Source organism: Serinus canaria, chromosome 1A (assembly GCF_022539315.1).
Source record: "Serinus canaria isolate serCan28SL12 chromosome 1A, serCan2020, whole genome shotgun sequence".
In the NCBI taxonomy this organism is placed as follows: Eukaryota; Metazoa; Chordata; class Aves; order Passeriformes; family Fringillidae; genus Serinus; species Serinus canaria.
This window is the reverse complement of record NC_066314.1, coordinates 573,984-588,186: the sequence shown is the minus strand read 5'-3', so window position 1 is coordinate 588,186 and position 14,203 is coordinate 573,984. Positions and strand designations below refer to the sequence as shown.

The 14,203-nt window shown below is 56.5% G+C and overlaps 1 protein-coding gene across 1 annotated transcript in view; it reads left to right on the top strand.

The window, feature by feature from the left end:
* Positions 1 to 14,203, top strand: part of SHANK3 (SH3 and multiple ankyrin repeat domains 3) — a 124,975-nt gene that overhangs the window by 88,184 nt on the left and 22,588 nt on the right. The window contains exons 15-16 of the mRNA XM_050985260.1: positions 1,102 to 1,229; positions 3,341 to 3,443. Of these exons, the coding sequence (XP_050841217.1) occupies positions 1,102 to 1,229; positions 3,341 to 3,443 (231 nt within the window). The remainder of the gene's footprint in view (positions 1 to 1,101; positions 1,230 to 3,340; positions 3,444 to 14,203) is intronic.

Genomic DNA, 14,203 nt, shown 5'->3' with positions numbered 1-14,203 from the left:
AAAAATTCCAGGGAGAATTCCAGCACATTCCAGGGGCTCCAGGAGAGCTGCAGAGGGACTGGGGACAAGGCCTGCAGGGACAGCACCCAGGGAATGGCTCCCAGTGCCAGAGGGCAGGCATGGATGGGATCTGGGCAATGAGGAATTCCTGGCTGGGCTGGAACTGCCAGAGCAGCTGGGGCTGCCCCTGCATCCCTGCAGTGTCCCAGGCCAGGCTGGAGAAATCTGGGATCATGGGAAGGGGTGTCATGGAATGGGATGAGCTTTAAGGTCCATCCTTCCCAGACCAGTCCATGATTCCGTGTCCCACAATTCCATGGAATGTCTGAGGACCAGTCACTCTCCCAGGGCAGGAATTTGGGATACGGATCCAGCTGGATCTGGGAAGCTCCATCAGGTGGAGGTGGCACGGAGCCAACGGCCCCAAATTCCCATTCCGTGTGGGAATTCCGTAGGCTCAGCTCAGGTGGGATCCGTGGGAATAAATCCATGTCCGCCTCCTGCCCTTTCCCATATCGTGAGGTTTGGGATTCCAGCTGGAATTCCCAAGGGAATGGATCCACTGGGACACATCCAGGCCCAGCTTGGTGTTCCCAAGGGATAAAAGTGCCAGGGTGGATCCTGGAGCTGGGAATTCCAGTCCCACTCCGCATTCCCTGAGCTCGGACACAGCTGTGGTGGCTCTGCCGGTATTCCCAATATCCGTGGGCACCAGATCCTGCCCCGGACACGGAAAGTCGGGATCATTCAGGGAGTCCATTCCAGCTGGGAATATCCCAGTTTATCCCAAATGCTGGATGTCCCGGAGCCGTGTGGATCCCATGGACATCTCCATGGCATTCCCTGGACTTCCTGTCCTCCTGGCAGCACTCGGCTCATCCCAAATACTCAAAATTTGGGATGCAGTCACTGGTTAGCGCCAGACAGAGAATTCCTTGGAATGCGGGGTGGGACAGCGCCCACGGAATTCCCCGGCCGAGCGGGATCAGCCCGCAGAAATCCATGGAATGGATGTGTCCCGCCGTGCTCCGGGATGAGCGGCGGGAAGGGAGCGAAGCCAGGGCGGAGGGCCGGGATCAGCCGGTTTTCCTTGGATTCCAGAGAAGCTGGATGAGATCCTGGCGGCGGCCGAGCCGGCGCTGAGGGCGGAGCTGGTGGAGGCCGATTCCAGAGCGGCCACGGTGAAACAGCGCCCGACCAGCCGGAGGATCACCCCCGCGGAGATCAGTGTGAGCCAGAGGGAATTCCGCGGGAATTCTGTGGGAATGGGGTGGGAATGGGACGGGGATGGGATCACCCCCGCGGAGATCAGTGTGAGCCAGAGGGAATTCCGCGGGAATTCTGTGGGAATGGGACGGGGATGGGACGGGAATGGGATCACCCCCGCGGAGATCAGTGTGAGCCAGAGGGAATTCCGCGGGAATTCCGCGGGAATGGGGTGGGAATGGGACGGGGATGGGATCACCCCCGCGGAGATCAGTGTGAGCCAGAGGGAATTCCGCGGGAATTCCGCGGGAATCGGGTGGGAATGGGATAGGAGGATCACCCTGCAGAGATCAGTGTGAGCCAGGGGAATCGCGGGAATCGCGGGAATCGGGTGGCGAATGGGAACGGGATGGGACACCCCCGCGGGAGATAAGTGTGAGCCAGCAGGAATTCCGCGGGATTCTGTGGGAAAGGGGGGAATGGACGGGATGGGATTCACCCCGCAGAGATCGTGTGAGCCCAGAGGGAATTTCGGGGGAATTCTACGGAAATCGGGTGGGGGTGGGAATGGGACGGGGATGGGGATCACCCCCGCGGAGATCAGTGTGAGCCAGCGGGAATTCCGCGGGAATTCTTGGGAATGGGGTGGGACTGGGACGGATGGGATCACCCACCGGGAGAATCCGTGGAGCCAGCCGGGGAATTCGCGGGAATGTCAGCAGGAAAATCGGGTGGGAATGGGAAGGGGAGGGATCACCCCCGACGGAGATTAAGTGGAGCCAGCGGGAATTCCGCGGGGGAATCCGCGGGAATCGGGTCGTAGTGGTGGGAATGGGACGGGACTGGGATCACACCCCGCGTGAGATCAGTGTTGAGCCAGAGGGGAATCGCGGGGGCACATCTCGCGGGAATGGGGGGGAATGGGACGGGGATGGGATCACCCACGCGGAGATCAGTGTGAGCCAGCGGGAATTCCGCGGGAATTCTGTGGGAATGGGGTGGGAATGGGATCACCCCCGCGGAGATCAGTGTGAGCCAGCGGGAATTCCGCGGGAATTCTGTGGGAATGGGGTGGGAATGGGATCACCCCCGCGGAGATCAGTGTGAGCCAGCGGGAATTCCGCGGGAATTCCGCGGGAATGGGGTGGGAATGGGATAGGAGGATCACCCTGCAGAGATCAGTGTGAGCCAGAGGGAATTCCCTGGGAAGTGGGGCATGGAATGGGATGGGAATAGGATGAGAGGATCACCTCTGCAGAGATCAGTGTGAGCCAGCGGGAATTCTGCGGGAATGTGGGAATGGGATGTGGGCATGGGAGGACATGAAGAGGGAGTGGAATTCCCAGGAACAGAGAGTGACATTCCCAAGGAAGGAAGGAGAGGGACGGGAGCACATGGGAAGGGATGGGAAGGATCCCGAGGATCTCACTGGGGAGATCAGTGTGAGCCAGAGGGAATCCCACCAGGAATGGGGGAGAGGGATGAGAGGGAATGGGGAGTGGCATTCCCAGGAATGGGGAGTGGCATTCCCAGGAAAGGAAGGAGAGGGAAGGGAGCAGATGGAGGAGGATGGGAGGGAATGTGGTGCCGAGAGGAGCTGGTTCAGGAGCAGAATTCCCGGGAATGCGGAGCCTGGGAGACCCCGATCCACAGCGGGGGCTCAGCACTCCCTCGGCTCCCCAGGATCCCCATCCAGGCCTGGGAATCCGCACGGATTTCCCAGGGAAGGCTGGAAGAGCAGCTCGGGAGGAGCCTGGAGAGCCGGGCTGGATGTGGGGCTGGAATTCTGCCGGAATCCGAGGGGAAGCACGGAGGGAGGAGGAGGAGGAGGAGGAGGCTCGGGATTGTGCTGGGAATGCTGCGGGTGGGAGGCAGCTCCGGGAAAAGCGGGACAGGATCTCCCGGAGCCATCCCCACTGGATTCCCTCCTGGAGCAGGCAGGGAGATGGGATGGGACCCAGGGAGTTATCCCAGCATTTCTTTGGAATTCCGCTGGAGCAGGAAGGTGGAGGCGAGGGGGGTCCATCCCGGTGGGATGAGCTCCGGTCTTCCCGCGGTTGGAAGTTGGGGTGGGAATGTCGGGTCCTTCCTTCCGGCAGCATCCGGACTGGGAATTCCCTGTTTTCCCTTCCAGTCCCTGTTTGAGCGCCAGGGAATGGCACATTCCGGGGTCCTGGCCGGAACGGAGAAGCCCCACGTGTCCCTCCGGAAGGGAATTCCACGGACCAAGTCAGTAGGTGAGGAAAAACCCAGGAGAATCCCTTGGGAATGGGGAGGGAGGGTCCCTGCGGGATGTGGAGTGGGTGGGAAAGGCTCGGCCCTTCCCGGGTCGCTCCAGCTCTTGGGTTTTGGTGTATTCCATGGAATTCCATGGAATTACGGCTTGGAGGGATGCCTGGTCCTGCTCGGAGCGGAAGGTGGGACTGGAGAATTCCAGGAGAGAATTCTGGGAGGGAATTCCAGGAATTCCCAGATGGGCTCTGCCAAGGGCAGGGGGGGGCTCTGCCACCCCCAGTGCTGGCACTGGGCATTCCGAGCAGGAATGGCACCTCTGGAACTGGGAATGCCAGAGCTGGGGCTTAGGTGGAGCGGGATGAGGTCTGGAGGAGGCCCCTGGGTGTGGGGGATCCTTGAGCTTATCCCAAAACATTTATGGAGTCTCCGAACCCAAAACCATCTCTGGTGGACCCTTGAGCTTATTCCAAAAGATTTATGGAGTCTCCAAACCCCAAACCATCTGTGATGCATCCTTGAGCTTATCCCAAAACATTTATGGAGTCTCCAAACCCAAAACCATCTCTGGTGGGTTCTTGGTTCCATTCCCAAAGATTTCTGGTGCCACCAAACCCAAATCCATCTGTGGGATGTCCTGGATCTTGTCCCGGAGATTTTCGGTGCCACCAACCCCAAACCATCTTGGGAGGGTCCTGGACCTAATCCCAAAACATTTATGGAGTCTCCAACTCCAAGATCATCTCTGGTGGATCCTTGAGCTTATCCCACAACATTTCTGGAGTCTCCAGATCCAAAACCATCCCTGGTGGGTTCTTGGTTCCGTTCCCAAAGATTTCTGGTGCCACCAACCCCAAAATCCACCTGTGGGAAGTCCTGGACCCCATTCCAGGAGGTTTGTGGTGCCACCAACCCCAATCCTGGCTGTGGGGGATCCTGGATTTTGTTCCTCAGGATTTCTGGTGCCACCAAACCCAGAATGCCCGTGGTGGATCCTTGAGCTTTTCCCAAAATATTTATGGTGTCTCTAAACCCAAAATCCGTCTGTGGGATGTCCTGGACCTTGTCCCGGAGGTTTTCGGCGCCACCAACCCCAAACCAGCTGGGGAGGGTCCTGGACCTTGTCTCAAAACTTTTGGGGCCACCAAACCAAAATCCACTGGTGGGTCTGGATTGCCCAAGGTTTGTGCCACCAACCCAAAATCCATCTCTGTGGAGTCTGGACCCATTCCAGAAGGTTTTCGGCGCCACCAACCCCAAACCAGCTGGGGAGGGTCCTGGACCTTGTCCCAAAGGTTTGTGGTGCCTCCAAATCCAGACCTGGCTCTGGGATGTCCTGGACCTTGTCCCTAAAGATTTATGGAGTCTCCAAACCCAAAACCATCTCTGGTGGGTTCTTGGTTCTGGGATTGGTGGCACCCAAAGATTTCTGGTGCCACCAATCCCAAATCCATCTGTGGGAATTCCTTGACCCCATTCCAGAAGGTTTTGGTGCCACCAATCCCAAAATCCATCTCTGGGAATTCCTTGACTCCATTCCAGAAGGTTTTGGTGCCACCAATCCCAAAATCCATCTCTGGGAATTCCTTGACCCCATTCCAGAAGGTTTTGGTGCCACCAATCCCAAACATGGCTGTGGGAATGCCTTGACCCCATTCCAGAAGGGTTTTGGTGCCACCAATCCCAAAATCCATCTCTGGGAATTCCTTGACCCCATTCCAGAAGGTTTTGGTGCCACCAATCCCAAAATCCATCTCTGGGAATGCCTTGACCCCATTCCAGAGGGTTTTGGTGCCACCAATCCCTAAATCCATCTGTGGGAATGCCTTGATCCCATTCCAGAGGGTTTTGGTGCCACCAATCCCAAAATCCATCTCTGGGAATGCCTTGACCCCATTCCAGAAGGTTTTGGTGCCACCAATCCCAAAATCCATCTCTGGGAATTCCTTGACCCCATTCCAGAAGGTTTTGGTGCCACCAATCCCAAAATCCATCTCTGGGAATTCCTTGACTCCATTCCAGAAGGTTTTGGTGCCACCAATCCCAAATCCATCTGTGGGAATGCCTTGACCCCATTCCAGAAGGTTTTGGTGCCACCAATCCCAAAATCCATCTCTGGGAATGCCTTGACCCCATTCCAGAAGGTTTTGGTGCCACCAATCCCAAAATCCATCTCTGGGAATGCCTTGACCCCATTCCAGAAGGTTTTGGTGCCACCAATCCCAAACCTGGCTGTGGGGGGTCCTTAGATCCTGAAATAAAACGGAAAATCGGGAGTTTCAGGGATTGTGTTGGTGCAGCTGCTCCTGTGCCTGGAATTCCATGGGAAGACGTTCCCAAGGCTCCGGAAGAGCTGGGATAAAACGGGATGGTTTGTGTGGGATGTGGGGGATGGATCCCATCCCAGCATCCCAAACCTGCGGTGTCCAGAGGGGAACCAGGAATTTTATCCTGGTTTATCCCATATTTTGGTCTTGGACGTGGATCCTGCCCTGGTGCTGTTGGAATGTGGCGGATCCAGGAGATTCCCAAAGGGTGTCAGGAGTTTCTGGGTGAGAATGTTTGGGAAGAAGCTTTGGAAAAGCTGTCCAAGGGCCGGTGGGATGTGACGAGCTGGGAATGGTTTGGAAAGGGATCTGGAGTGGGAATGGCGGTGTCATCCAGGAAGGGTCATCCGCTGGGAATGCATCCATGGGATTGTCCGAGGTCTGGGAGAGCTGGGAATGTTCCCCTGGAGAAGGGAAGGCTCCAGGGAGAGCTTCCAGCACATTCCAGGGCCTGCAGGGGCTCCAGGAGAGCTGCAGAGGGACTGGGGACAAGGGATGGAGGGACAGGAGCCAGGGAATGGCTCCCAGTGCCAGAGGGCAGGCATGGATGGGATCTTGGGAATTGGGAATTCCTGCTGGGCTGGAACTGCCAGAGCAGCTGGGGCTGCCCCTGCATCCCTGCAGTGTCCCAGGACAGGCTGGAGCACCCTGGGATCATGGGAGGTGTCCAGGGGATCCTCGGGATGGGCTGGGAGGTCCTTCCAAGCCAAACCCCACCAGGATTAGGGAATTGCGGAGTCCTTGGCCATGGAATGCCGGCAGTGCCTCGGGAAGGGCCCCCGAGCCCCCCGGGCTGGGCAGGGGCTGCCAGGGATGGGGGCAGGGAGAGCCCGGGAAAAGTGGGATGTGCCCCGGGCTGGGGCCAGGGCAGCTCTGCTGGGATCGGGGCAGGGATCGGGAATGTCCTTCCGGCCCTGCCCAGCTCCTGCCGGGAGCCAGCGGGGATCGGGATCTGCTCCAGGGAATGAGCCCCGGGAAAAGAGGGAGCGGCCTCAGCCTGGGCCAGGGCAGGCTCAGCTCCCAGATTTGGGATCGTTTTCCATGGAAAGGGCTCAGGCCTTGGCAGGGGCTGCCCAGGGAGCTTTGGAGTCTCATCCCTGGAGGAATCCAAGGAATTCCTGGAGGTGGCACTCAGGGCTCTGGTGGGGATCGGGCCCAGCTTGGACTCGGTGACCTTGGAATTCTTTCCCAGCCCCAATAATCTGGGAATTCCGTGCTCACGCCCCCATGAGAATTCCCAGCACATCCCGGTTATCCCTGACCTTCCCAGCAATTCCCAGCCCATGCAGCCCAAACCCCCTGGAAAAAAAGGGATTAAAAGCATTCCTTGACTCTCCATCAAATCCCAGTGGGAGAATCCCTGCTCCAGGCAGGAATGGCTGCAGCTGCCACAGCACATCCCGGCCAAAATTCCATGGAAAAATCCCCCCCAGGAGCACCAGATCCGTCCCCACAGCGGGACAACCCCTGGAATGGAGGGGACCCAACTCAAAGCCCAGAGCAGCTCCTGGGAGAAACCATTCCCATGGAATTCCAGGGAAACGGGGATGGAAAAGAGGCGGAGAGGGAGGAATCGGGTGGGAATGGGGCTGGAATTAGAAGTCCTTGAGCTGTCATTCCACACCCACGGCCGGGAGCTGCGCAGTCACTTGATTCCCGGGGAAAAATCCCTGCACGGGCGAGGAAGGAGATGGAAAAGCAGCGCTGGGATGGGGGTTTTTTTGGGAATAAACATTCCCTGGCATTTGCATCCATCCCAGCAGCGCTGCAGGTTCCCAGGGAGAAAAGAGCAAAAAGATTCCGGGGGGGAAAAGAATTCCCGGGATCAAGGTGGTTAACCCCCGGCTGGCTGGGAAAAAAACTGGGAGAAAAGATTCCAGGAAAAAATCCCGGGATCAAGGTGGTTAACCCCCGGCTGGCTGGAAAAAAACTGGGAGAAAAGATTCCAGGAAAAAATCCCGGGATCAAGGTGGTTAACCCCCGGCTGGCTGGGGAAAAAACTGGGAGAAAAGATTCCAGGAAAAATTCCCGGGATAAAGAGGGTTAACCCCTGGCTGGCTGGGGAAAAAACTGGGAGAAAAGATTCCAGGAAAAATTCCCGGGATAAAGAGGGTTAACCCCCGGCTGGCTGGGAAAAAAACTGGGAGAAAAGGTCAAAAAGATTCCTGGTTAAAATTCCCTGAATAAAAAGCAAGGAAGGGAGGGAAAAAAAAAAAAAAAAAAAGCGGGATGGGAGGAATATTTGGAGAAAAAAGGGAAGGAGTGGGGGGAAGGGGAGGGGAGATGATTCCTGTCAGACTTCCAAGATTTCTGCCAGCGCCATCTGCTCCGGCAGCGGAGTTAAAAACACTCCGGAGACTGCGGAGCTGCCATGGCTCCCGGAGAGAATTCCAGAGGGTGGAGCCGCTGCCTGTGGAGGGATGGGAGGCGTCTGGGACCCCTCAGGATCACTGGGAATGTTGGGGGAAGCTGGGAAGTGTCCTGGTGTTAAAGTGATGTCCGGGCTGGAATCCTGGAATGCTTTGGGTGGGAAGGATCCTCGAGATTCCCAAATTCCACCCCATTCCAAGGGCAGGGATCCCTCCCGCTATCCCAGGGTGCTCCAGCCTGGCCTGGGACACTTCCAGGGATCCAGGGGTGGCCACAGCTGCTCTGGGAATCCTGGGCCAATCCCGGGTGCCTGAGGTTGGAGATTTCCACCTCTGGACACCAAAAATGGGAGATTCCCATCCCTGGATGCCACGGGACAGAAATTCCCGTCCCTGGACACAACAGGACAGAGATTCCCAACCCTGGGCACCAAAGGATGGAAATTCCCATCCCTGGGCTCCAGAGGATGGAGATTCCCAATCCTGGATACCAAGGACAAAATTCCCATCCCTGGGCTCCAGAGGATGGACATTCCCATCCCTGGATACCATAGGACAAATATTCCATCCCTGAGCTCCAGAGGATGGAGATTCCCATCCCTGGATGCCAAAAATTGGAGATTCCCATCCCTGGATACCAAAGGATGGACATTCCCATCCCTGAATGGCACAGGACAAAGATTCCCAACCCTGGGCTCCAGAGGATGGAGATTCCTAACCACGGATACCAAAGGATGGACATTCCCATCCCTTCCCACCAGAGGATGGAGATTCCCAACCCTGGATACCATAGGACAAATATTCCCATCCCTGAGCTCCAGAGGACGGAGATTCCCACCCCTGGATGCCCAAAAATTGGAGCTTCCCATCCCTGAATGCCACAGGACAAAGATTCCCAACCCTGGGCTCCACAGGATGGAAATTCCCAATCCTGGACACCAAAGGATGGAAATTCCCATCCCTGGGCTCCAGAGGATGGAGATTCCCATCCCCTGGATACCAAAGGACAGAGATTCCCATCCCTGGGCTCCAGAGGGTGGAGATTCCCATCCCTGGAGGCCAAAGGACGGAGATTCCCATCCCTGAATGCCACAGGACAAAGATTCCCATCCCTGGGCTCCACAGGATGGAAATTCCCAACTCTGGACACCGAAGGATGGACATTCCCATCCCTGGGCTCTCCAGGATGGAGATTCCCAATCCTGGATACCAAAGGATGGAGATTCCCATCCCTGGACTCTCCAGGATGGAGATTCCCTCCCATTTCCCACTCCAGTATTTGCCCCTCCTGCTCCAGGTCTCTTTTTTGGGATTCTCTCCCTCATCCCAGCCTTATCCATCCCCAAGGAGTGCATGGAATGAGGTTTTCCAGGGATTTGGGCTGTTGTGGCAAGGCGGGCGCTTTCCTGGCGAGGCTCCGTGTTTTCCTTGGGGAATAATTCCATGGAATGCACCAGGAATGGCTCCAGGGGTTGCCAGGCCACCCTGGGAGCGCCATTCCTATTCCAGGGAAGTCATTCCAGGGAATGCTGGGAGTTGGTCCTTGCTGGTCCTTGCTGGTGGCTCCGTTTGGATTCCGGCTCTTTATTCCCAAGCTCTGGAATTTGATCCCAGCGATGTCCCGGTATTCCGTGGGAAGGGCGGGGGTCTCCCGTGGCCCCGGGTGGGGTTTGAGGGGAGCGGAATTCCATGGAAAACAGCAAAGGGAGGGGTTGGTTTGGGGTTGAAAATTCCTGGGAAAAGGAGGACATTTGGGACTTTTCCCAGAGGATATTCCCACTTTTCTCCCATGCCTCCTGAGAGCCTGGAGCAGCTCCCAAAATTCCGGATTTGCCGGGAAGTCGAAGGTTTGGACACCCTGTGCTTTCCTGGGACACAGGGAACAGGGATTGAGATCCAGGGGTGGATCGTGGAATCCTGGAATGGTCTGGGGACCTTAATCCCATCCCATTCCCACCCCTTCCGTGGGCAGGGACACATCCCACATCCCAGATTTCTCCAGCCCGGCCTTGGACACTTCCCAGGATCCAGGGGCAGCCACGGCTTCTCTGGGAATTCTGTCCCACAGCTGGATGTTCTGGATCTGCTCCCTGATAGGGATCTTCGAGGATCCTTTAGGGATCTTTTCCAAGGACAAATTCCCTTGGGAATTCCAGGAGCATCTCCGGGCTCCAGGTGCCGCGGGGATGGAGCCCAGTCCCAAAATTCCAGACCTGATCCAGCCCCCAGCATTCCAGGCTGCTCCCAGGGGATCGCTGGTGGCTTTTGTTCCCTGCTGGAGATTCCCGGGCAGAATTCCATGAAAAGTAAACAAAGCTCGGCTCTGGAGCATCCATGCTGGGAATAAACAGATCCTGCTTTTCCCGAGAGGAATTCCCTCCTCTCCCCAGGTTCTGTAGGAATTCAGCCGCGGCAACCGGGATGGGGGGAGGATTTGGGCAGGAGGAGACAACAGCAGCCCTGGAATTCGGGAAAAGCCTTCCCTGATCCCAGGAACTCCACTGGAATTCCAAAGGATCCGCTGGGGGCAGGGAAGGAGCTGCTGGAAAACTTTGTCCCTGAGGGCGGTGGGATCTTGGGATGGATGGGGAAGAGCATTCCCGGCAGGACAGGGAGGGCTGGATCCAGGTCTGGGATCCTCGGGACAAGAGGGACAGGGAGCTCCCGGGGCAGATCCCGGAGGGATGGGAAGATGAGGAAGGGACAGGACATGGAATTGTTGGAGCAAATCCAGAGGAGGAACCAGGGTGATCCGAGGCTGGGAAAACTGGGATTGTCCAGCCTGGAGAAGGGAAAAATCGAGGGTGACCCAAGTGTGACCTTCCAGGACCTACAGGAGCTCCAGGAATGGCTCCAGTGCCAGAGGGCAGGCATGGATGGGATCTTGGGAATGAGGAATTCCTGCCTGGGCTGGAATTCCCAGAGCAGCTGGGGCTGCTCCTGCATCCCTGGAATGTCCAAGGAAAAGCTGGAGCAGCCCGGGATGGTGGGATTGGAATGGGATGGGCTGGGAGGTCCCTTCCCACCCAAACCATTCTGGGACTCTGGGATCAAGGAGGCTTGGAATCCATCCCGAGGGATTTTTATGGAAGTTTGGGATGGAAAAGGGAAGGGAGACCCTTCCTGGAGCCCTGAGATTCCCAGTGATGCCCCCGGATCCCAAAATTCCTTCCTAGAGCAGATTTGGGGTGGGGATGGATCCAATCCCAGGCTGGGCGAGCTGGGAATGGAGGGAATTCCTTGGGAAACGGAGACTGGGGTGGGATTTTGGGAAGGAATTCCTGGCTGGGTTGCAATTCCCAGAGCAGCTGTGGCTGCCCCTGGATCCCTGGCAGTGTCCAAGGCCAGGCTGGAGCAGCCCGGGACAGTGGGATCCCATCCCAGTCCCATCCCTGCCCTTGGAATGGGATTGGGGTTGGGATGGGATTTGAGGTCCCTTCCCACCCAGACCATTCCAAGGTTTTTCCATGGGAAGAACATCCAGACTCTGGAGGCTGCGGAATCTCCTTCCCTGGAGGTATTCCCGATCCAGCCGGACACATCCCTGGGCAACATTCCCAAAGTCATCTCCAGTGGTTCCTCCCCCATTCCACGGTGGCTCCGAGCTCCCTTTTCCAAGGAACCCTGCCCAGATCCAGGGAGCTTTTCCAGGATCTGGGATTGGAGCCGCTGCCGGGGTGACACCCAAGGTGACTCAGCCACTCCCGCTGGGAATGGCTGGAAAACCGAGGGATGATCCGGGAATGATCCCGTGGCTCAGCCGCTGCCACAGGGAGCTGCTCCAGGCCAGGAATGCTGGGTGGGATGAGCGTGGAATTCCTGGGATGTGCCGTTCCGTAGTGTCCCTTCTGCTTGGCAGTTCCTTGGATGCGGTTTTCCGTGGTGTTCCCTGCATTGGGCAATTCCTTGGATGTGGTTTTCCATAGCATTCCCTGCCCTTGGATGTGGTTTTCCATGGTGCTCCCTGACCTTCACAATTCCTTGGGTCTTGTTTTCCCTAGTATTCCCTACCTTTGGCAATTCCCGGGATTTGGTTTTCCTGAATGTGGCAGTTCCTGGGATGTGGTTTTCCCCTGGCATTCCCAGCATTTGGCAATTCCTTGGATTTGGTTTTCCCTAGTATTCCCTACCTTTGGCAGTTCCTGGGATTTGGTTTTCCATAGTGTTCCTTACCTTTGGCAATTCCTGGAATGTGGTTTTCCAGAATCCCTTCCACTTGGCAATTCCTTGCATGTGGTTTTCCGTAGCGCCCCTGCCCTTGGCAATTCCTGGGATTTGGTTTTCCATCATTTTCCTTGCATTTGGCAATTCCTTGGATTTCGTTTTCCATAGTGTTCCCTACCTTTGGCAATTCCTTGGATTTGGTTTTCCATAGTATTCCCCACCTTTGGCAATTTCTGGGATTTGGTTTTCCAGAGTCCCTTTCACTTGGCAATTCCTGGGATGTGGTTTTCCCCTGGTATTCCCAGCGTTTGGCAATTCCCGGGACGTGGTTTTCCATAGTATTCCCTGAACTTGGCAATTCCTGGGATGTGGTTTTCCCATGATATTCCCTGCATTCGACAATTCCTGGGATTTTCCATAGTGCCCCTGCCCTTGGCAATTCCTGGGATTTGGTTTTCCATAGTATTCCCTAAATGTGGCAATTCCTGGGATGTGGTTCTTCCGTGGTATTCCCTGCATTTGGCAATTCCTTGGATTTAGTTTTCCATAGTATTCCCCACCTTTGGCAATTCCTGGGATGTGGTTTTTCCCATGGTATTCCCTGAATGTGGCAATTCCTGGGATGTGGTTTTCCATAGTATTCCCTGAATGTGGCAATTCCTGGGATGTGGTTTTCCCATGATATTCCCTGCATTCGGCAATTCATTGGATGTGGTTTTCCATAGCGTCCCCTCCTCAATTAGGGAAAAATGGAGAAGAGCCGGATCCAAGGACTGGATCCAAGGGCTGGATCCAAGGACGGGATGTCCCGGTGTCGCCCCTGATCCGGCAGCCCTGCCCAGGACATTCCAGAGGGAAGATCCTGCTTTCCCACTGGATTTCCTGCCCAGCCGGACACCCCATTCCCAGGACAAGCTCCCCTATTCCGTGTCCTGGGACATTCCAGGCCCAGGGATGGAACCCAGAGCTTCCCCAATATCCCTGTGTCACCTCCCAGCCATTCCCAGGAATCTCAGAAAGGCAGGACTGGGGGCTGCTTTTTTTGGCATCTTCCTGCTGCTCCCAGAACATTCCACGGCTCCATCTAGTCCAGGCTCCCAGATTCCCAAGGAAAAAAGGGCAAGGACGGGATCATTCTCCCGAATTCCCCCTGCTGGCCTCGGCTCCCGGATTTCAAAAAAGCTTGGGAAAGGCACATTTTCCATGGCTTTGTCCAGGCTCCCTTTGAACCCGTTCCATGCTGCCGGTTCTTTATTCCCACGGCACATCCCCGATTCCCAAAAATAGCCCAGTTTCCAGCACGACCAACAGCATGGGATGGAATTTCAGTGCCAAATTCCTCCCTTTTGTCCCCATTGGATTCTGCCTCGGGTGGAATCGCTGACGGATTCCGGGCGGAGCTGCCGGAGCCTCTCGGTGCCACTGGAAGAGCGTTTTCCATAAAGGAAAATTCGCTCCAGAGGCCAGAAATAGAAAAAGCCCAAATCCTCTCCGGAGCCATCTGAAAGCTTGGGAAGAGCGGAGCAGGGATTGGGAAGGAGGAATTTTCCCTAAGGACAGGTGAGCGTGGCGGATCCAGGCTTGGGAATGAGGCTGGAGCCGGGAATGGAGGGAGGGAATTGTGACGTGAGTGGATTTTAGGATCACGGAATGGCTGGGGTTGGGGAGGCCCTGAAATCATCCCAATCCACCCCTGCTTTGCTCCTGCTTTTCCATCCAAATCCCCGCCGCGTCTCCGAGCATTCCCTGAAAAAGCAGGAATTCCTGCTAGACCCTGCCGGGCTCAGTCTGGCACTCGGGAACAGATGTCACCCCTCGGGAAAGCGGGAAGTGTGACGGGAGCCGCGCCCGTGCCGGTGGCACTCGGGTGTCTGGCACGTTGGCGGTGGCGGCGCTTCCGTCACC